We start from the raw sequence: 22,937 nt of genomic DNA on the forward strand, positions 1-22,937 counted from the left end.
TGCAGAAAAATAAAGAGGAATCTAGATAATTCCACTTTAGTCCTATCTTTTAAAGCAAATTTTGCAATATTCCAATTTTACCCTTAATTCTTCAATTCTCCTGATTTTTCTCAGCGTATGCCGCCCAAAATATCTCCTTTTGGGGTTATTTTCAATTTATGTCCCTCTTCATTTAACAATTGAGCTATTTAATCCTTCTAGTAACTTTTACACCTTTTCAATTTAATCCTTTTCACTTAATTGACTACCCAAACATTAAAATTTTCTAACGAAATTTTTATACCATATTACTAAAATTTCATAATTATTCATAAAATTATTTTTGACTCGGTTTTAAGAGATCAAAGTCTCGATACCTTATTTTTACCCAATTTCTTCAATAATTTCTTTTCACTAAATCGGTAAAATTTTTCTATCGATATTTTCATACGATTTTCCTATCATATCAATATTCATGCAAAAATATTAAAATAAAGTTATCTTTAAATCGGATTTATGGTTACGAAACCACTATTCCGATAACTTTGAATTTGGGCCATTACATATACTTTTGAATTCTAAATATTTTTTTAAAAATTTGAGATAATTTTTTAAGAAAGTATAAGAGTTTTTCACAAATAAAATCCGAAATTAATTTCAACCGAATATCTAAACCTATGCTTTTTACCATTCCACTATCAGTTCAGTCGCATTTGTCTTATATTTAAATTATATTTAAACTTGTCGATTGAGTTTTAGCTTGATTGATATGGGTATTGTTGTTAATACAGGAGGACGTGAGTTCGAGTGCGTTGAACTGCATTATCCTCCTATTTATGGATTATGGAGGAGTTATGGATAATTCCAGACATTGTGTAAAAAAAAAATTATCAGAACCTATTATGAGATTATAAAAAAATATATTTTAAACTTGAATTTTCAACAGTTGAATAATTTACAAGTATTTTCACTTAAAAACCTAATTTAAAATTTAAAAGTCTAAATTCATCATATCAATGTTATGTCTCTCACGAAACAAAAGAACCCATTATTCTTTCCTTATACTAGGGATCCATTAGGGCATTCCATTTTATTCCAATTTGGGCTCAAAGGATCTAGCAATTGCAGTGAGGCTTAAAAAACTCAAAGGATCCTATCCTGGGCTTGCTTTATATTTGGGCCCTTAGCTATATTTAGTCTCATATTAATTGGTGGGTGGGATTTGAGGTTACTCAAATAAGACATTAATAATAATAATAATAATAATAATAATAATAATAATAATAATAATAGTAATAATAATAGTTTAACTATCAAGTCGCTTTTATAATTATTTTATTAGAGTAATTATTTAATATATTAGCGGTAGAATTTTTAAATTTACAAGTTTAGATTAAAAAGTCGTAATGTATCTTATTTATTTATTTATTATTGAATATCAATTAAAGACACGTGTTAACTTTTAATATTGCTTGTGAAGTTAAAATTTTTATCACCAGTGTATCAAATAAATATCTATTTTAATTATTTTGTTACATTTTAAAAACAAAGGATAAATCGAAAACTATAGATGAACTTTGATTTTATGCAATTTTACACATGAAATTTTATTTGATCAAATTCTCACAAATTATTAACACAATTATTGATATAACATCATTTTATGTTTATATACTACATACATAGTTAATTATATTTATCCAATATAAAAATAAATTGATGTATTTATTTTTAAAACTTGTATGATTGATCAAAATTAAAGTTCCATGTATACATTTGAACCACAATAAAATTTCACATGTATAATTGCACTAAATTAAAATTCATGTATACAATTACACATTAAAACAAAGTTAATGTATAATTTTGAGATTTATCCCAAAAACAAATGACATCATCCTAAACCGATTTTGTAATTTTTTCTCTAATGACGAAATATGGGATAATAATCTACAATTTATTTACTTATAATCAAGCATAAAACACATTTTTTGATAAATAATTAATATTTATAATATAAATTAAATGTGGTATTGGAAATAAAATATCCTCTATTAAAATTATATTAAAAGAAAAACAAAATAATATTAATTAAAAATTAAGAGGAAACACCAAATTCAGTTTTGAAGTTGGTAAAGTGAACATTATTTTGAAAAAAAAACATTTTAACATAAAATGAATATATTTTTAAGATCACAAAATGCTTATCAAACATGCTGATCTATTCCTTACGTGCATATCACCATGACATTTGAAGTGATTAAACGTGGCTTTAACTAATTCACTTGATTAAATTAATTACCACAATTATTCCTTTAGCTTATAAAAAAAAAAGATAAATATTTACCGAAATTATACAGATTTTTGAATTTTAATTAACTTTCAAAAACATTTTAATCGATATAATATTGATATTTTGAAAATTTATCTATACATAAGAAATTTTAATTATAGCTTCAATATATATATATATATATGAAATTTTGATTGTAATTCAACTATATACATTTAAAGTAGACCTGTTCATCAGTTGGGTTATCCGTCCAAACCCGAAGGCTCATCCAAAATTTGGAAAGATTTAGGCAAAAATATTAGGCCTGAAAAATGGTTTGGACAAAAAAATTAAATCCGTTTAAAATATGGGCTGGGCTTGGGCTTGAACATTCAAGGCCCGAACCTGGCCCGACCTGTTTTAAGTTTATAATATTTTATATTATGTTATTTTTATATATTATGTAATTTAGAACACATTAAAAAAATAAACCTACACTATATATGTAATACTATTCTAATGTAAATATTAAAATAATGTTAAGATGACTATATAAAAAAATTCAAAAAATAAAAATTGTATAAAATTATTAAATATTAAAATAAAATAAATAATTTTTTAAAAAAATTAAAAATAATATGGGCGGCCTAAAATAGGCTTGAGTTAATCTTTTGCAAATATGGGTAGGTTTGGGCAAAATTTTAGATTCAGATTTTAGGTCGGATTGGGCTTGGACAAACATAAAGTATATTAATATCATATTTAAGTCCGGCCCATGAGCACCTCTAATTTAAAGAAATAAATATTTCATTTTCTTTTCATATTAAATAACTATAGTTAGTTTATTCATGTATGCAATATGTAAACGTACAATGGTGGTATATCAGTAATTGTTTTAGTAACTTGTGAAGTTTGAATTATATCAAAATTTTATGTATAAAACACACAAAATTGTAATTTATGTATAACATTGTACATTAAACCAAAATTTATATATAGTTTTAAGATTTATTCCTATTATGCTTATTGAGTTCATAATAATTTGCTTCGAAATTGGTAGGATTGTATAAGCGTATTGATGACAAATTTTGACATAAAATACTAATAATATCAACCACAAAATTAAAATTTTTAAATCGAAAAAGTAAAATAATTTAATATTTTTTTAAAGCTTGGTTAATATTATGAAGTGAAAACAGTTAAGAAGTACAAACAAATTGGTCTCCTCCAATCAGCCATTAATAAGTAGCACAAGAAATGTGTTGGGACTTGACAATTGCCTTAATCCCTTCTCAAACTTTCACCATCCCACTTTAGCAGCTGAAACTGCGTGAACAACAAACAACTCAACCATATTAAAAACTCCCCCTTGCTATATCAATGACCCTCTACTTATTGTCAAGAATGATTTCTTAATTCACCTTTTTCTACTATACATGTTCTTTACACCTTGGGTTTAGGCTTTTATATAGTATATAGTTATTTTTATATATATATAAGACAACAATATGACACTGATTTGTCTTTCAGATCAACTCTTTTGTCATGAAACCTTTGGTCTTGAAAATGAAACATTTTTACAAAGACAACCATTTGCCTAATGTTTCCAACAACAATGAATCTAGAGATGATCACGAGATGGGTTCTAGTTCTATGTCAGCAAATGGTGATATTTTGATCCAAAACCCTTCTTTCCATTGCTTCTTACAAGGCAAAGATCTCAACCCTGCTCGCGCGGTAAGAACCGGTTTCGCTTCAGCTCTTTTTTTTCTTTTCGTATTCCAAGGGTTATTTACACAATGGTTGGAACATATGTTATTGCAGATTATAGCTGAGATGTTGGGGACATTTATTTTGATGTTTTGCATAAGTGGGATCATAGCAAGCACTAAGCTAACAGGTGGAGATGCATTGTTGGAGTATGCACTTACGGCAGGGTTAACAATTGTGGTACTTATTTTCTCTATAGGATCCATATCTGGTGCACATGTTAACCCTGCAGTCACTATAGCCATTGCAGCTTTTGGTTATTTTCCTTGGTCCAGGGTGATTTAACAATCCCTTTTGTTCTTTTAATTAATATTTCATTGATTTAGGTACTAAACATGAAATTTCTTCTTGTGTGTGTTAATAGGTACCACTTTACATATTGGCTCAAATTCTGGGTTCTGTATTGGCAACATTAATGGGAGAATTCGTTTATGGCATAAATTCAGATGTTATGGAAACACAGCCAAGCCAAGGCTCTCAATCAGCCTTCATGGTGGAGCTCCTTGCCACTTTCATCGTCGTATTTGTTGTTGCAGCAGTGACTCAACAATCACAAACTGTAGGTGAACCTCCATATCAGCTAATTATCTCATTCTTGGCATTTATACCATCATAGCCCAACATTAATCAGAAAAGAAAATGTTACTCATAGTATGTGAAATAAAAGAAAAAATGAAGTCAAAATATGCTGATAAAATTTGAGATTTAGTTCATCCATTGTTGATATTATTAGTATTTTTCATTAAAATCTACTCATTATCAAGTATGCTTATTGAATTCATAATAATTTACTTATGATAAATTTTGAGTGAAAATATTAACAATTTCAATGATAAGTAGCATTTAAGTATAGAATGTGATAAGTAGCATATTTTGAGCAAAAAGATAAATACAAAATGGATCCATGACCCTGGATTTTTGCAGGTTGGTCAATTGTCCGGGTTGGTTATTGGAATGGCCATTCGGCTTGCGGTCTTGATTTCAGGGTACATATTTATTAATCATTTTTTTATATTGGATCTTAAATAAATTAAGAGTCGAGTCAGGTTAAATCTTTAAATGGAAACAGATTCTTTTAATTTTACTTTTCCATTAAAAAGAATTTAAACCCGAAACCTTCAACATTTATATAATGGATCTTCCTTTTGTTTTTGTTTTGTTTTCTTCTAACGCAGGCCTGTTTCAGGAGGATCACTGAATCCAGCAAGGTCCTTAGGACCAGCAATTGTGTCAAGAAATTTCGACAACATATGGTTATATCTAACAGCCCCAGTATTAGGAGCAGTATTAGGAGCCCTGATGTATAAATTCCTGCGTCTCCAAGGCCAACCATGTCTTGCCACCTCCTCTCCCGACAGTGATATGCTGAGCCATTCCTTGGCATTTGGGAGGAGCTAAGTGATGAAAGGCTGTTGAGTTATAAGCAATACAAATCTCATGGGTTTTGTTTGGTGGATGAAAAGGAGGGTCATATACAGCAGGATTGAACCATGGCACTTACGAGAATGATTGAGCTTCCCAATAGTGTCTTTTTTATTATTATTATTTTACAAACGTACATGTTATTATATTTGCATTGTTATCATTTATTTATTACTTTAATATATGCTAGTTATATAAATTCGGTTTTAAATTCTTTCGAATTATAATTATTAATTACAAGTTGGTAATTGAATTAGTACTTAAATTAGTTTATTTATATATATTAATTATTATATATTAAATTTAATTTTTAAAAGTTATACTATTCGGTAAATAATATGGAATCATGTTTTCTAAATACTATATAAAATATTATATAATATATACTATTTAAATACAACATTTTAATACCGTAATTTTTTTATATAATTGAATTCAACACCAATTTTCAATTATTTTATTTTAAATCTCATATATTATTCTTTTGACTTGTTTAATTTTTTATTTGTGCATGTATCCATTAATTAGTATTATATATCTTTAATTAATCAGAATTTAAGGAAATTCTAAATCACTTAAAAACCTTAAAAGAATAAATATAACCATAAATATTAAACATTATCTATATAAAAAATTAATTAAATGGTTGGAAATTATTTCCAAATATATTAGTGGTCCAATTTTGCAAAATTGTATTAAGTATGGAAATTATAACCTTTTAAAAGTTTTATATTAATGGAAAATCCATAGCCAATAAGGTTGTAACAAACGTCACGTATTTAACTATTCTAGAACTCTACTTGTTTTTTAGCTTGCAAACAGCTTTCCAACCATCATAAATTTAGTCCTTAATATTTATTTTTTGTTATTTATATTTATATTTTTTAATTAAAATTTAATCATTAATCTTTCAAAAAGTGAAATTATTTTTTAATGGAAATGTTAACTAAAATATTATTTTTAATAATATTAGCGTAACAATCCGTTGATAGTCCATATGTATGTCATGTTTCCATGACATTATCTTATATGTAACTTCAAAAATAATTTTAAAAATTAACATGAAATACACGTAGATTGTTATGAGAGCTTTCATGTTTAATAATTTAACATTTTAGTTAGTACTTCAATTAAATAATAATAATTTAATTCTTTTTAAAAGGTTAATAATCAAAATTAAATTTTTTTTTAAGATTGAGGGTCAAATTTAATTCAAATAAAGAATAAGGGTCAAATTGATAAATAATGTAAATGTAAGGACTTAATTTCTCATTGCGCCTTTTTTTAATCAAAACTTCAACGGCGTCCTTTAACGGATTTAGCAAACGAAGAGAAGGAAATGGAAAACTGGAAAAAGGAGGAGCCAACTCTGACGCTGTTAGATCAGTTAAAGTCTTTACAAATAACCCCAACTCAGTACTCATAAAACTCAGGTATTTTTTTTCAGTGTTTTTTTTTAACTTAATCTCGAGACATTGGTGAAATTGGTCAATCCTTCTTCTTTATTTTTTGGGGTCAATAACTGGGTTTGGTTCGATTTGTTTTATCGATTAATAAAAACACTTTATTTCTAATGAAAATTTTGATTTTGAGCTTTGATCAAGTTTTTATGTGCTATATATGAATCTGGGTCTGGCAGGTGATTGTCTTACATCTTTGTATTTTTAAAGTTAGTTGCTTTGATAGATGAATAAAAGAGAAACAAATTGTGAAGAGAATGATGAAGAACAATGGATGGAGAATTGGGATAGGAGAATTGTTATGTAGTGTATTCTATCTATGTCTACCATGTGTACTGCACTCAACGACATATTGATGATGTGCCTGGGAAGTTTCCCAAAGGCAAGAAGAGAAATGCTAATTATATGTTGGAGAGACAGCTTAAGAAAATTAGCGATGCAATTAGAGATGTTGCCGAGTCGATCCGCTAGGGAAATGCTGTTATGGAGAGAGTGCAGGCACATGTTTATTCGTAAAGGGAAGTTCTCGATGAATTGGTGAACTTAGGAGTTGAGAAACATTGACTCTTTAGTGCTTATAGCTTCCTTGTTGAAGATCCTTCGAGGGTAAGAGCGTTCTCCGGTTTCCCGGTCGAGGAACATAAGGATTTCCTAATACAGATGATGTATGGTCCTGAGGATTTTTGAAGGGTTTTCTTTCGTTGCTGGTTTGAGATATTGATCAAAGGACTTTCGACGTCTCTCCTGCCGTGCTTGTACAGTATTTAGATGAATAAATATCCTTTCTTCCATTGGATTCATTCAAATGATTTCATGTTTAATTAAGATTCTGTAAGTTACCATTTATGTTGTGCTTTGTGTAGATAATGCTGCTCATGTTTAAGACTTATGCTCTTTGTTGATGTCGGAACTTATTATGGTACTTCTGGTGTGCCTTGAAAGTGAAAAAGTGACAGTTTTTGTATATGCAAATGATGTTCCTCGTAAGTACAAGTCTGTCCAGTCCGGTCCGGTTTTTAAATCATTTCAAACCAAGTAGGAAAGACTTGTGAGGGTGAGATCCCATTCCACACATGAACCTTATGGTTACTCATTTTCATCAATTTGTCAATCACAGCATAAATTTTGGAGCCAGGTGATGCTTGGGTAACAAGTAACAACTGATACATTGCTAATACTGTTACTATTGGTTTAAGGTTCAAGGGTCATTTTTAACCAGAACTTAGAATTTATTTTAGTTGTATTAATGGTGAACTACAGTGGAAAGAGGGTGACAACTTACAAGGCTCCAAATATAACTTACAGTTCTATGTGGGCTGTGAATTAATGTGAAAATAGGGTGATAACACTCTAAACTTGCATAATATAATTATACTGTACACAGCTGGAAAATTTTAAAGAAAAATAGGTGACAAATAAAAGAAATTTTAGTTAACGAATTTGGAATTATAATATTTGTAATTTTCTTGAATATAAAAGAATTATTTGATTTTTAATGTTCATAATTCGAATAATTTCATTTTCATAGGTGATATGTATAAGTACCATGAAGCACAGGCAGCTTTGCAACTTCAATTAAGAAAATAAAAGGGTTAATATATTATTTAGTATTTAAATTTTGTTCTAATGTTTAATTAGGTACCGTGCCTAACTAGCTTGTTTTTTCAGTTAAGTACTTATAATGTTTTTACTAGAGTACATGTATCAAATATTCATTGGTCAAATGATGCCTTTTTTGTATGGTACTAAATTAAAGGTTAAATCCAAACTCATGTACCATACTGGGACAAGAAAAACCTCAGGTACCAACTAAACATTAAAGACAAAAGCAGGTACCAAATGTTATATTAACCCAAAAGAAAATCAACTTACAGAAACAAAAAGGGGGAAAAATGTTTTGTAGGGGTGACAGAACAGTGAAGACGCGTTAGAACCAAACGCCATCTGATGATCAGAGTCGAGTAGAAACCAAGCTAACATAACAAAAAGGCCATCTTCTTTCATTTCATTTCTTTTCCCAGTTCCCTATTTGTCACAAAACAGATACCATCCCTTCCCCAAGAACCTAAAATATGGCGGATGCAGCTCCACCCAGTAAATCAAGAGACCTCGATAAGCTGCTCCTCCGACCGGGAAACCTCGTTGGCCCAACCTTCGACCCTGGCGTTCAAGTATCGTTCTTTCTTTCTCTTTTTTCTCTCTGTGCCATTTTTACGAACAGTTTATTTGCAATCTTTAAATTTTTAGGTGTTTTTCTTTTAAGTTCTCATTTTCGAGGGTTTTGGGTATTTTCAGTTACGGGATGATTTACAAGAATATGCGAGAGTTTTGGTGGTGGGAGCTGGAGGATTGGGGTGTGAGCTGCTTAAGGATTTGGCTCTCTCGGGGTTTAAAAATCTTGAGGTCATCGACATGGATCGGATTGAAGTCACCAATCTCAACCGTCAATTCCTCTTCAGGTTTTTTGTTTTGGTGTTTAATTGTTGATTGAATTTACTGCCATGGTGAATTCTTTTGTTGTTATTAAATTGATTGTCTAACTACAACCGGAGAATAACTAGTTCTTATTGTTATAATTTTGGTTTTTCTAAATATATTTAAGCTTGGAAGTCTTTGGTTCAATCTTAGGGTAGGAGAGGATTTTTTTTTATCTCATAGCAATATTCTGGTGATGTTTTTACATTTGTCAAAATAAAAACTGAGCACAAAAAGATGCATGATTCTATTTTGAAATGATTAGAGATGTAATTAGTTATATATATTCATAGCAGCTAGTTTTTGCCATCTTTATATTTGCTTTACGACCTCTGTCATTTGTTTGTTGGCTCTGCAGTTTGGGTGTCTACTTTGTGTCTGCTATTTAATCTGTATTTGGAACTGCAAAACTTGTAGTTTGTGTAATTTCGGGTGTTAATACTTGTAGGCTGGAAGATGTTGGTAAGCCGAAGGCTGAGGTTGCAGCAAAGCGTGTTATGGAAAGAGTTAGTGGCGTGAACATTGTGCCCCATTTTTGCCGAATTGAGGATAAAGACATTGAATTTTATAACGACTTCAATATCATTGCCCTCGGTCTTGATTCCATTGAGGCTCGGAGCTATATTAATGCTGTGGCTTGTAGTTTCCTTGGTGTGTGCTTTTAACCTATTACAAGCTGACTCTATCCACTTGAAATTTGCTTTTTATAGCTACTATATTTGGCCTATGTCATTTTAAAATCCTAATTTCTGCATTTTAGAATTCTTGGAATGTATCTTAAATTTAGGGATAGCAAATAAATTCATCATCACGGTGCAATGGTAGCATGAAAGGATAATAGCTTATACATAACCTTATGACATATGCTCCCTATGCTTGTATGATGAGATGTGAAAAGCATGAGAGCTAAGTATGGCAGAGCATGTTTCTCAACATGGTTGAGTTGTTTGAGATATTTTTAATCTCTTAATACTGGGTGTTGTATAAGTGAATTTGATAATCTGTTGTAAAAAGATGACAAGAAGCTGTTGTCTGGTAATCAGAACGTTTCTCTAATGCTCTATAGCCTCTAGGTTCTTCATCATGTAATAATGATAGTACATAAGGGTAATATATCATACTTAGCCATAAGGCATATGCTCCCTATGCTTACATGATGAGATGTGAGAAGCATGAGGCCACAGAACTATGGCGGGTCTCAACATGTTTGAGTCTCTTGATACATTTTTAATCCCTTAATGCCTGTTGTTTAAGGAGGAGTGAGTTTGATAATTTGAAGTTCTAAGATGATTAGAAGCAGGTGTCTGGTATGACCTATTTTTCTTTTTTTGTATCATGAATGCTAAATAGATATCTTTTTTTATCATCTACATCTCTTTCCTTTAATGTACTGGACATTTATTTGTCATAATGACTGTCTTTGTTGAACTTGGCTAATCCTTTAATGTGCCTATTTGTTTTTCTGTTATTTAAGAGTATGATTCTGATGACAATCCACGTGAAGAAACAATGAAGCCTATGGTAGATGGTGGGACTGAAGGTTTCAAGGGTCACGCTAGGGTGATTGTGCCAGGGGTTACGCCATGCTTTGAGTGTACAATCTGGCTATTTCCGCCTCAAGTGAAGTTTCCTCTATGTACCTTAGCAGAAACCCCTAGAAATGCAGCTCATTGTATTGAATATGCTCACTTAATTAAATGGGATGAGGTAATAATTCATCTTGTTTCTGCTTTATTAAATAGATGACGTATCAGTTGAATCTGATGTTTCATGACAGTTCTGTTCTCCCAACCTTACAGGTTCACAGTGGACAGGCTTTTGATCCAGATAATCCAGATCATATGAAGTGGGTCTATGATGAGGTTGATTATATGAATCTTTTTAGCATAGTTTCCCTTCAAATTGATTTTACTTTTTTGATTCATTCACTAATACATTCTATTTATCTCAGGCTGTCAAGAGAGCTGAGCTTTTCGGCATTCCAGGAGTTACTTATTCTCTTACTCAGGTATTCTGGGATTTGTGATTTACATATTCTTGATCTCTGTACTGCTACTTCTGGTGTTATTAACTATTCCTGAAGAAAATTGCTTATATTTTAAGTTGTCCAATGTATCAATTTGGTTTCTTACGTTTTCTTCTTTGCTACTTTTCGAGATCTTATACTCCTCAACTATGTATAAAGCAAATGGCATTCTCATGCCAGGTTTAAAGTATTAATTTTAATCTGTTAAAGTATAAATCGTTACAATTTTGAGTGTTCTCTTTATTACTCACAGGGTGTTGTAAAAAACATCATACCAGCGATTGCTTCCACCAATGCAATTATATCAGCTGCATGTACTTTGGAAACCTTGAAGATTGCATCAGGATGCAGTAAAACTCTATCAAACTATCTTACGTACGTATAATTCTCTCACACTTTGGTGATTCTATTATTGCAACTTGTATGTGGTGGCATCATTTGAAGACTTTGACGTATATTCCCATTCAGAAATGTTTATTTCATTAGTTATTTTCTGTCTATTGCACAGTCTTGGCTAATTTAGAGACGGAGGATAGTCTCCCTGACACCATGCAAAAAAAAAAAGTTGATTTTTCTATTGTGATAAATTAATCGTCACCTCACATTATACAAATGAAATTCATAAGCAAGCTCGATACTTGCAGTTGGATAAAAATTTTTTGTTTTAATATCTTGTCTGGATTTTAGAGCAATGATATCCACTGTCAAAACTGCTTTGTGTAGGTATAATGGTGTTGAAGGTCTTCATACAAAAGTGACCGAATTTGTGAAGGACAAGGACTGTCTCGTCTGTGGTCCGGGTGTCCTCATTGAGCTGGACACTACAGTTACCCTAAAAAAGGTTTTTAGCTTTTTGAAATTAATGAAGCTGATTGCTTTGGTAAAAATTTTAGTATGTGATTTTCATTCATGTCCCCCCCCCCTTTTGTATGGAAGCAGTTCATTGATATGCTAGAGGAGGATCCTAAGGTGCTGATGACAAAGGCGTCGATCACATATCACGGAAAGAATCTATACATGCAGGCTCCTCCTGTTTTGGAAGAGATGACCCGATCGAATCTAGAGTTACCCCTATATGATCTCATGGATAAAATCCCCAAAGACGTCCTCCATGCAACTGGTACGATCAACAAGGATGACAAAAAGTCATCTGGTTTAAGAAAATTACGAGTTGTTTTCAAGGGAATAGATGGGGTTGCAGATATGGATATGGCTGGTGGTGCATGATCCTCGCAATATAAAATCATACTGATATTGTTAGACAAAATTTTCAATCATCTCTGCAGTATTTATGGAAGAATATATGTTGGGATCCAGTTACTATTACATTTTGAACTTTAAGATGCCAATTGCTTTCAATGGTATAACTTGAAGGTTCAAGTCTTCATCTAATTTCAATTTGCCTCCCTCTTCTCTGATGATGATGATTACTACTACTATTATAAAGTTAGAAATGGACGTACATAATTTTGAAATGAATAATTTAATTAGCGGACTGTAAGAGGAGCTAAATTGGTGGGTAATGAGAAATAGCATAAATCGGGTATATTAAAAGTAAGATTGCATTTTATCCTCTTTACTTAAAAATTGAGTGAATCAATTTCTGTGTTAGATCAAAGGGTAAGTTGATTTTTTATTTGTTAAAACTTCATTTATTTTGTTAAAATTAACATGACTAACGAAATAATTAGATCACGTGTGCCTCATATTGAGGCAAATTTTAACAATAAAAATGGATGAAATTTTAATGAAATAATTACTTTATTTATTTTTTCAAATAAAGAGAAAATGTAATTAGACTTCTAATACAACAATTTTATGATAATTTTACCAGATAAATTAGTACGGAATACTTTCGGAACAAAATAGTCTATAATCTCTACTTTGTATTCTCGCAATTAAGAAACTTTCATGTTCATTTACTTTGCTCTTGGTACAAGCCTTTTCAAGTAATTTTTTAATTTTATTTTAGTTGAAATAATTTTTTTTCTCTTCCACGGAATAATTCAACTTCCCTTTTTTATGTCTTGACATTAGGTCAAAAGATTGTTTGTACAATAGTTCGACTTTAATGTGATTAATGGCTCCCCGATTATTCTTTTAGGGACTGCTGCCTGGAAATGATTCCTTCTTTAAAAGAAAAGAACAAAGATAGGAATGCAATATATACCATATTCCTTACCCCCAAGATAGGAGACAGCAAAGTAACAACAATTTTCCAATTCAAATAAAAAAGGCTGAATGTCAAGCTTGTGTTGTGTGTAAAATAAATCAAAATGCAAACAACACAAAATAAAACACTTTTCCTAAAGAGTTGTTTATGACAACATGAAATATTGTGAGGAAACAAAAGGAGGGTTATATTAATATGGCATGCCATCCAAATTGCAACTTCTTTGGCACAAATAAAGAAATAAGCAATGCAGGACGCAGAGACAACACGCAACCGAACGTCACTTGCATTGAACCCTTCCCATTGTGAAAATGTTAAACTGTCACCACCAATCGGCAGATGCTTATGCCATATGCATCAGTGATCCCTCTAAAAACACAACAAAATCATGATTATCGTGATTATAAGTACTTCGCATAATCTCAAATCCATTTCCATGATTCAATTTGCATATATATATCATCAATTCATACAGTCCCATCAACCCTAGACCTATACAAGGACTAGACTATCTGTCCATGCCATTCCATTTTCAAAAAGGTTTGGACAAAAATATCGAGTTCAAGAATGGATTAGAACAATAAATAACGCCCATTTACAAGCTAGGCATTGGGCATAGCATACTATTATAAATTTTCAAGAGATTATTTTGGTAGATTTAAGAACAAATTATACTATTTATAAGGGATCAATTTAGGCAAAACAATTTGACCCAAACTATTGATGGGTCTAATCCCCCTCCTGTTTTTTTTTTTTAAATATGGGCATATTCAATAATGTAACAGCTTCCAAAAGCTACTGTTCTTTGACAAGTTAAAGAATTCTCCAATGTTTCTAAAGGAATATCGGAAGGTTATGGTTTTTTGATGCTAGATCAGATTATTAACTATTAGAAGCAATGAGTTGATATAATTTACATTCAGAGAAAAGTTCAAGATACCTGTGGGTGAGAAGCTTCTAGTTTGTCAGGCATGATACGAGAAGGATAAGATGGGGCCTCTGAATTTAAACCACGTACAAATTCTACGTTGTTGTTAGTAAGATTCTGAGCAAAAACATTATCTTGCACACCCTTTCCCTTAAATAAAATATTTGAGGTACTGCCTGTGCCACCAGAAGCAGGTACAGAGGCTCCAGATCTTTTTGATGAAATATCTAGGCGCTCAATCATTTTTGCAACCCCAGCAGTCATCTCACGCTGCACTCCCTTGCTGAGCTCCTTAACAGAGTTATTACGAGCAAGAAGCTTCTCTTTGAGACCTTTGGTACCTTTAGAAATTGTTTCCTTGTATCTGTTGCAATACATCCATGCCTTTAGCAAGAAGTAGATCAGTCTAAAAATCCTGAACGGAAACATAAATACCTGGCTGAAGCAGTGAACCATTTAGATTTTATAGACTCTGAGAAAGAGACTGTTTCAGATGAGCTTGTTCGATGTGGAGTACCCAGTTGTGGCTGACTAAAGAAAATCAGAATAATTCAAGATGTCAACCATTACATAAAAAGTGCTACAATAATAAGAATTACCAATAAAAACAGAAATCTTCAGAGAAATACAATTTATAGGTGCAGAAATGGATACCATACGAGTACTATTATAGTTGTCATAAAATTTTGATAGGCAACAACTAAAGCCATGTCAGAAGATCTCTAGTGAATGCAAAATATACACTAGACACATTCTTTGATGGAAGCAAATTTTAAGGATGATCTTCCAATAGAAGATGTTACAAAAAGCAAGTTTCTAACAAGTTAGGGCAGTTATGTAATAAGAACCTCGGTTTAACAGCTTTATCTCCACTTGCAGTAGAACTAGAGACCATATTAACAGACGGGGTAACAGGTGACAGAGGGCTAATATTAACTGATGGTATGCCTGAAGCCAGTGAATCACACTGGGGTAACCCATGACTCAAGTTTTGGCATTCATCTGGTGAATTTGGATATATGTGCAGTGTGCCTGGCATGTTTTCAGGAGAGGTAGAAAAAAGAACTCGAGAAGGGCCAAGTCCAGAAGATCTCTGTCTTTCCCTTCTGCGAATATAACGAGCTCTGCTCGCAGCAAGTGCTAGATGCTGCAAAATGCGTTCATCAAAGTCTGAATCATCTGAATGAAATGTATCCTGAGACCACAAGCACATTTCATCAATAAATAAAAAAATCCTGATTGAGCAGAATACTAAGCGTAAATACAGACAAGAAACTTCAAAACAACCAAATAAATTACCTCCTCAACACCAATACTGTCATGGAAATGATGCAAATCTGTGGCCACAGCAGATGGGTTCCTTGACCTGCAGTGCCTTTCAATTCTGACAGCATCTAGAAGCTCTTGGCTGCAATGATGAATGATATATAACCAAACTCACTGATTAGCTGGATGGTTTCTGCTTATCAGCACCAGACTAAAAAGAATGCATGTATGAACAGAATCAGAGAAGAGGGAGGGAAATAAACATGTTATACACCTGGCAGGGTCTTTCAGGACAAATGACTGCCAACATATTGGACACTCTTTGCTTCTTTGTGACCTAGTGGAAAAACAAGTTCAATTAGGACTGATATCATTAAAGAACTCATAACTATAACCTCATTGCATCCCAAAGAAAAACTATGTAAGATACTCTGTTCCCTAGGAACAAGAGTAAGTTAAAAGTTAGAAAGATGCCCACCATTCAAGAATGCACTGAAGGTGATATTCATGTCTGCAACTAGTAACCTAAAACAAGAAAAAAAAGTTCAGAAGCTTGACCTTTCAAACAACCAACTAGAGGCTGCAAAAGAACAAGATGGAAGGCATATAATATAGGTCTATAACAAGAAATGAGTAAAACTCAACATAATGCAACAGCAGGGAATACATTATGAAAGCAAGTAGCAACACTATTACCTTGTTGGCATTTATATTTACAATAGTAGAATTAATAGAAAAGCATTCCTCCTTAAAAATAGGAGTGATTAAATAATTTATAAAAAAATTACTGAAATCCAGTCAATCAGAACTGAATCAGTTAAATTCATCTATATTCTATGTGTGTTTTCAAGCAAATTATCTACCGAAGTGAGAAAACACATAAAGAATCCATGCATCAAGCCATCAAAATATCATATTCATAAGACGAATGTCCTTCAACAGCACTAAACAGATTGCTAAAATCATATACAAGGCCTCGGGACTAGCGCAAAATTAAGAGTAGACTTCGAAGCTCATTGAGCTAATAATAAACTGAATCAAACAGTAAATAAGTAAGCGATCAGCCATCACTATTTATCTTAAAACTTAGAGAGTAATCAATTAACAATCGCAATGTTAAACGCACGCCATTATTCATAACGTTTCACAAAATTCCCTACTTATATGGTCAATTTATGTTGATCATTCTGTTTTTCAACCAGATAGTGTTTTAAGTACAAGAAAAGAATTTATCACTATGCACTAATTCCAATGCCAATTAAACAGTGACACAAAATCTCAAAGAACTAAAGTCAACCTAAACTGTGATCTACCTACTCGATCATCACTAAAAATACAAAAACAAAGTTCAAGGAACAGCTGAATCAATTTTTTTCAAAGGCATTAAAAGAGGAGAAAAGGTAATGATTCATACAGTGGTAGGGTCTTGTACAGTGAAAGGCTCTAGACATATACAGCAGCCGTCTTCGACACCGTCGTCAAGTACTCCTCCGATAGAAGACGCCGGCGACGAACATGAAGCTGCCGTTAACGCAATCGGCTTCTCGAACGAAGAACAAGCAGCAGCGGCAGCGGCAGCAGAAGGTGAAGGAGAGGAATTGAAATCAGCCATTGAAAGCAAAAGTGTTTAGCAGAGCAAAGAAGAGAAAAGGAGTTGTGAAGAAGAAAGCAACCCTAAAAAAAAAAGCAGTGTTTGGGTTTGAAAAGAAAGTAAAAAAATACGGAAAGAATATTTAAAAAAAAATAATTGTGAGAATAAAAAAAAATAAAAGAACTGAAAAAGAGGCAAAAGGCAGAAAACCCAGGCGAGGGGAAAAGATAATCCGATTCAGACGGTTTGCTTTTGATGGAATCAATAAATAATTTATTATCTAAAAAAAAAAAGAAAGAATCAAATCAATAATTTAATTGTGATTTATTATAAAATTATAAAAAGCAATAATGAAGTAAAAGTAGTGTGAAAACAAGAGATAAATATATATTTTTATTTAAAATAAGTATTTTTACTTATAGGAAGTTTAAATAGTATAGAATTTTAATTCTAATTAGCATTAGAATTTCTCTTAAAATAAATCTTATTTTAATAGAAATTTTATCCTGATTATCATATGAATTTTTTTAGATTTAAAGTTAAAATTTAATTGAAATTCTTAGAAGGAAAATATAGTAAATACGGTTTGGTTATTAAGAAATATTAATTTTTTCATTAAATGATATATTTGGTTGAAATACATCTCTCCCGTTTCTTTAAATTTCAATATTAATTTTAAAATAAACAATTAATCACGATAATTAATGTTTATCAATTGCAAATAATTTTAATTGATTAATCAATTAAGCTCTTATTTTTTATATTTCATCAATTTGGTATTAATTAACATTATCTGGAAAATGTATAAAAATTTTAAATATATTTTTTTCAATAAGAGTATATAAAATTTTAGCTTCAAATATATATAAATAGATAAAATGGGTAAATTTTGAGGGTTAAATTTATTATTATGTCAATCTAAATCTTTACTTTTAAAAAAAAATCAGTTTACTCAATATTAAAATTGAAAGGAGAGAAGAGATCTTTTTACCTATATATTTAGTCATATTTTTATTCTATTTCATAAATTTAATGTTAATATTTAAATATTTTGATTTGTTATCAATTTTATTTGTTTTCAGATAAATATATAGAGAGATTTGCAAGGAATAATTGAAATTCTTAAGTAAAAATAGGGTAGGTTGATTTTTTTCTAATAATCTCATTATAGATTTTGATCATATATGTTATTTTTAATATAATGTTTAGAACTAATTATAGCTCATTCTCAATCCGTAAATAGGAGGATAATACGTTTCAGCGTATTCGAACCCACATCCTCCTTCATTAACAACAATACCCATAATAATTGAGCTAAAAATTCAATCGGCAAAGTAGATTGGTTATTAGTATATACAGATTTGTGAATGGAAATAGTTCTTTTTCATTAAAGGATATATATATTCTTTTCCATATTTGAACTCATTCTTTATTTTATTTCATAAATTCAATGCTAATATTTAAATATTTTTACTTGCTATCAATTTCACTTGTCTGCTCCACCTGGGAGGCCTATAAGGGGCCTATTATTGCTGGCATTCAAAGAACTAGGATTAAATTGAAATTTAACAGAACAGAATTTTTGAACTAAACATGGAATAAATGAGATGAGGCCTAGGCCCAATGAGTAATACGACAAATTAAACTCTCTTATGAAACTGTAAATCTCTTCTGGAAGGATGGGCTGCATTAATACTGAAACTTTTCAACCAACTTTTTAATTTATTTTTAGATTGATCCAATTTTAATCAACAAAAATGGATGATGAATCATTTCATTTATATAACAAAGCCATCTTTAATTATCGAGTTTTTCAATATCACACTGATTCCTGATCGTATGTAGAACCCTTCTGATGATCTATCGGCCTCTTGTACACCCTGCCGATATTATTTAAATGGATTAAACAAAAAGCAAAACCAATTATATAGTTATATATGAATTAATTATACCCTACTTCTCTAGATTATGGACCAAACTTTAAATTCTATCCTTCCAATTGAACCCCTAAACTAAAGCATGATAGGAATGATAGTGTAGTTTATGGATTCAATTGAAAACTTGACCCATAATTTGAGGACATATTATGCAATTAACCCGTGTGTGTGGCTGAAGAATCAAACCTCGGAGTTGGCAATGACTACATTCTTCCCTATTCTGGCATTTTTATCAATGATACAATCCCTGCATGAAACATAGATAAAGATGATATTAGTATTATGACAGGCTACAATGGAAGACGTATAAGGTTTTTTAATTTTAAAATTACTTGATTTTAGTGTTTTCTCCTATTCCAATGGGAACCCCTTCCTCGGATAAAAGACCTGCTCTCTCTGCATCGGTTTCATAAAAATCTGCCCCAAGCATCACTGTATCCTGCATTTATATAACACCATTAGGAAATCGCAATATGCTCTCACAAGATTATGTGATGGAAGAACCAACCTTTAGGTGAACGCCAGCGTTGATTCGGGATCTAATACCAACAACGCTGTGTTCTATAAAGCAATTATTTAAGAAACTCCCATGGGATATGATTGAATCAACAACTTTGCAATTGTCGATTTTTGATGGGGGTAAGTTTCTCCTTGATGTAAATATTGGCTTTGCTGCATCATAGAAACTAAACCTTGGTGGCTACCATGGTGAAAAAACATGTTAAAGACGATACAAAATGTTTTTTTCTTTTCACAACCAAGAACCAAGTTTTTTTGTGGCACATACATGCTCAGTGAGGGCAAGGTTTGCTTCAAAGAAAGACCTGATAGTTCCTATATCCTCCCAATAATCATTGAAGAGATAAGCCTGTTAAAAAATTTCAACATTAGACACTCTGAATATGTTAAACTAAAATCGATGGTGATTTTTAAGTACCTTAATGAAGAACTCTTTAGCTGAGGCAGGGATTATTTCTGATCCAAAGTCATTTGCAGTTGGAAAACGCCATCTGAATTAAAACAAACCATTCAACACAGAAAAGTAGCGTGCCTAATCGATAACTTGGAGAGCTCTATCGTACCTCAAAAGGTTTAAAAGGATCTCCTTCTTGAAAACATATACTCCCATAGAGGCAATATATGGTTTCTTTTCGGCCTCTTCTTTTGAAAGTCCTAGAACTGTGGTATCTACTGCCTAAAAGTATATATACTGATATTAGCAAAGCTAATAGCCAATTGGAAGGCAAGGTGCATTATATGTTGACATAGGTGACTACCATTGCTTTCAATTCTGCTCCCTTGGGCTTTTCGCTGAACGAAAGAATCCTTCCCTTCTTGTCTATCTTCATTAGACCGAAATCCGAGGCACGCCTGTGATAATTCTAGTTATGAAATATCTGAAAGGTTACAACAACTTTGAGAAATTAAAATTGATGGTGTTACCTATCATCTATTGGAAGGCTAGAAATGGTAATGTCTGCACCGCTCTGCCTATGGTTCTGCAAACAAGGACGAATCTAAGCATCTCATCATATTCTGAAAATTAATGTCATCTATATATATATGAAGAGCAACCACATAGCTGAAGCTTCCAAGATTACATAACAATCCTCAAAAACAACATTGTTAAAGCAGGTGAGAAACAAGTAAACCACATATTTCAGCATGCTAATCAAGTTATTTAACTGTTCCATTTACATATTTGAGTGCCCCACGCGAACTTGAACTCGGTGCCATGTAGTATTGAGAGTACCACTTAGGTTCCACATTTGCAGCTAAATCTATTGGTGGTATATTTAAACCGATGAAAAGTAAATAGTGTTTTTGTTTAACAAATCAACATTTTATGCAGCCTCATAATTTAAATGAAAATTATAATTTATGGCAATGAATATTATAAACAATTTTTTAATTATTAACTGGTATTAAAACTATACAAAATTTTCAGTGCCGTCCATAAATTTATGATAATATTAAAAGAAAAAAAATTAAACATGATTAAACAATAAGGAACATTGAAAAATAAATTTATACATTTTTTAAAATTGATAATACATATTTTTTAATTTTAAAATGCAATGCATACTTTTAAAATGAAATAAATTTAAATATTAAAAATAAATAGTTTAAAAATAATGATTTTTCAATTTTAATTTTGAATATTCGAAAACAATAATTAATTTATTTTAAAAATTGAAATTTTTTAATAAAATTAATATATAACTTAATATATTAAAAATTTATGCGTTTTAACCTATACAATTATTATTTGTCTTTTGATTTTTTAATATATTCACATATTTAGTAAATAAATATACTTAAATTAAATTAATACACATAATGTACAAGTAAGAAAACAAGTTAAGTATATAACACAATTGCAACTGTGTAGATATTAGGGTGTGTTGTTACCTGAACAAAATCCATATAGTCCATTCGATATAAGTGGTCCCCCGATAAAATCAGCACGTCTTCGATTTCCTTACTTCTTGCATCCTACAAGATAACAGAACAATGAAACTATCAAAGACTTGTGTTCTGTTTCGCACATTGAGCAAGATGACCACGGATGACTGTCTGTCTGTCAGTCTGTCTGTCTACCTCGAACAGCCAGTGAAATTGTCGAACTGCGTCTGCAGTCCCTTGGAACCATCTCTTACCGGCCTCTCCTGGAGTTTGTGTGGCTGCCAATATCTACCACAACCCAACATAATCTTAAAATATCAGAACCAGTTGCCTGCAAAGCCAGAAATCAAAGTGAAACTAAAATTCTCTGACCTCGACGTATCCATCTCCGAAGTTAACCCCATTGCCGAAGTTGTAAGCACGAGAGATATGCCGGTTAAGCGAAGCCGAGTTAAACTGGGTGAGAATGTACACTTTGTTGATCCCACTGTTAATACAGTTGCTCATTGGAACATCAATCAACCTGTATGCACCTCCAATTGGAACCTACAAAAACAAATTTTGTATCAGACACGTATACACATATATGATTAGGAAGGTAATCAAAATTTACCGCCGGCTTTGCACGTCGCTTAGTGAGCGGGAAAAGGCGAGTACCGGCTCCTCCTCCTAGAATAATAGCCACAACTGTCCTTGGGTCCCTTTTCTCCATCTCTAGATCCCTTAGCTGCATTATAACCCTCACTGATTAATGGTAGATTAAAATGAAAGCAAAGAAATTAATGTTAATTTCATCTTACCTTAGACTCCCCGGCTATATTAGTAGTAAGTGACATGCAAATATTTGACTTCACATTCTTATTACAAAGTCTTTGATATTTTGGGGTCATGTCAACCTTCTTCCCCATCAACTCTCCATTCGAAAACTTGGCAAGCCTACTACATCTCCTCCTAGCCAATGCCAAGGTGGTACCTAGCTGGGCGGTGGCTGAGAGTGATAACCGGCCATCGGCTGACACCGTCATTTTTGTAATGGAAAAAGAAAATCAAGTAGAAAATTGGGAATGAAATTAGTGAAGAATATAATAGTGATAGTATATGTTTAGGACTATGGAGGGGGTGGGGAGGGAGAGGGAAGAGAGTTGCTTTCATGGAGTGCATAATATTTGAAAGAATGGGCCACGTTATCTATAATGAATTGCATCCACCAATTTCTGATGTTTGTTTGTATG

At 31.7% G+C, this 22,937-nt stretch overlaps 4 protein-coding genes across 5 annotated transcripts; 2 read left to right on the forward strand and 2 right to left on the reverse strand.

Moving 5' to 3' along the window:
• The first annotated feature begins 3,716 nt into the window (after positions 1–3,716).
• On the forward strand, positions 3,717–5,566 carry LOC105797983 (probable aquaporin NIP7-1). The gene is made up of 5 exons (XM_012627845.2): positions 3,717–3,988; positions 4,076–4,297; positions 4,386–4,580; positions 4,946–5,007; positions 5,197–5,566. Exons 1-5 carry the CDS (start codon positions 3,797–3,799, stop codon positions 5,417–5,419), a joined length of 894 nt encoding a protein of 297 aa, XP_012483299.1. The 5' UTR covers positions 3,717–3,796; the 3' UTR covers positions 5,420–5,566.
• Positions 5,567–8,774: 3,208 nt separating this feature from the next.
• On the forward strand, positions 8,775–12,796 carry LOC105800495 (NEDD8-activating enzyme E1 catalytic subunit). Its single transcript, XM_012631673.2, has 9 exons — positions 8,775–9,074; positions 9,199–9,362; positions 9,827–10,029; positions 10,853–11,085; positions 11,178–11,240; positions 11,330–11,386; positions 11,658–11,779; positions 12,128–12,245; positions 12,344–12,796. The coding sequence occupies exons 1-9, from the start codon at positions 8,976–8,978 to the stop codon at positions 12,629–12,631; spliced, it is 1,347 nt and encodes a 448-aa protein (XP_012487127.1). The 5' UTR covers positions 8,775–8,975; the 3' UTR covers positions 12,632–12,796.
• Positions 12,797–13,609: 813 nt separating this feature from the next.
• On the reverse strand, positions 13,610–17,591 carry LOC105800496 (E3 ubiquitin-protein ligase RHF1A). The gene is made up of 8 exons (XM_012631674.2): positions 17,186–17,591; positions 16,250–16,296; positions 16,046–16,108; positions 15,805–15,913; positions 15,354–15,700; positions 14,941–15,036; positions 14,518–14,869; positions 13,610–13,946 (listed from the first exon to the last, which is right to left on the reverse strand). The coding sequence occupies exons 1-8, from the start codon at positions 17,381–17,383 to the stop codon at positions 13,935–13,937; spliced, it is 1,224 nt and encodes a 407-aa protein (XP_012487128.1). The 5' UTR covers positions 17,384–17,591; the 3' UTR covers positions 13,610–13,934.
• Positions 17,592–18,900: 1,309 nt separating this feature from the next.
• Positions 18,901–22,850, reverse strand: LOC105800497 (glucose-1-phosphate adenylyltransferase large subunit 1, chloroplastic). 2 transcript variants are annotated; one of them, XM_012631676.2, is made up of 14 exons: positions 22,506–22,850; positions 22,319–22,432; positions 22,078–22,251; positions 21,901–21,993; positions 21,712–21,795; positions 20,743–20,798; positions 20,577–20,670; positions 20,382–20,494; positions 20,237–20,309; positions 20,087–20,167; positions 19,808–19,999; positions 19,632–19,738; positions 19,486–19,546; positions 18,901–19,242 (listed from the first exon to the last, which is right to left on the reverse strand). In XM_012631676.2, the coding sequence occupies exons 1-14, from the start codon at positions 22,728–22,730 to the stop codon at positions 19,141–19,143; spliced, it is 1,569 nt and encodes a 522-aa protein (XP_012487130.1). In that variant the 5' UTR covers positions 22,731–22,850; the 3' UTR covers positions 18,901–19,140. The 2 variants fall into 2 exon arrangements, with proteins under 2 accessions (XP_012487130.1, XP_052477427.1); XM_052621467.1 differs by having other exon boundaries at positions 22,319–22,449; positions 22,506–22,655.
• Between the last annotated feature and the right edge of the window lie 87 nt (positions 22,851–22,937).

The sequence above is a fragment of the Gossypium raimondii genome, chromosome 9 (genome assembly GCF_025698545.1).
Source record: "Gossypium raimondii isolate GPD5lz chromosome 9, ASM2569854v1, whole genome shotgun sequence".
NCBI classification, from domain to species: Eukaryota; Viridiplantae; Streptophyta; class Magnoliopsida; order Malvales; family Malvaceae; genus Gossypium; species Gossypium raimondii.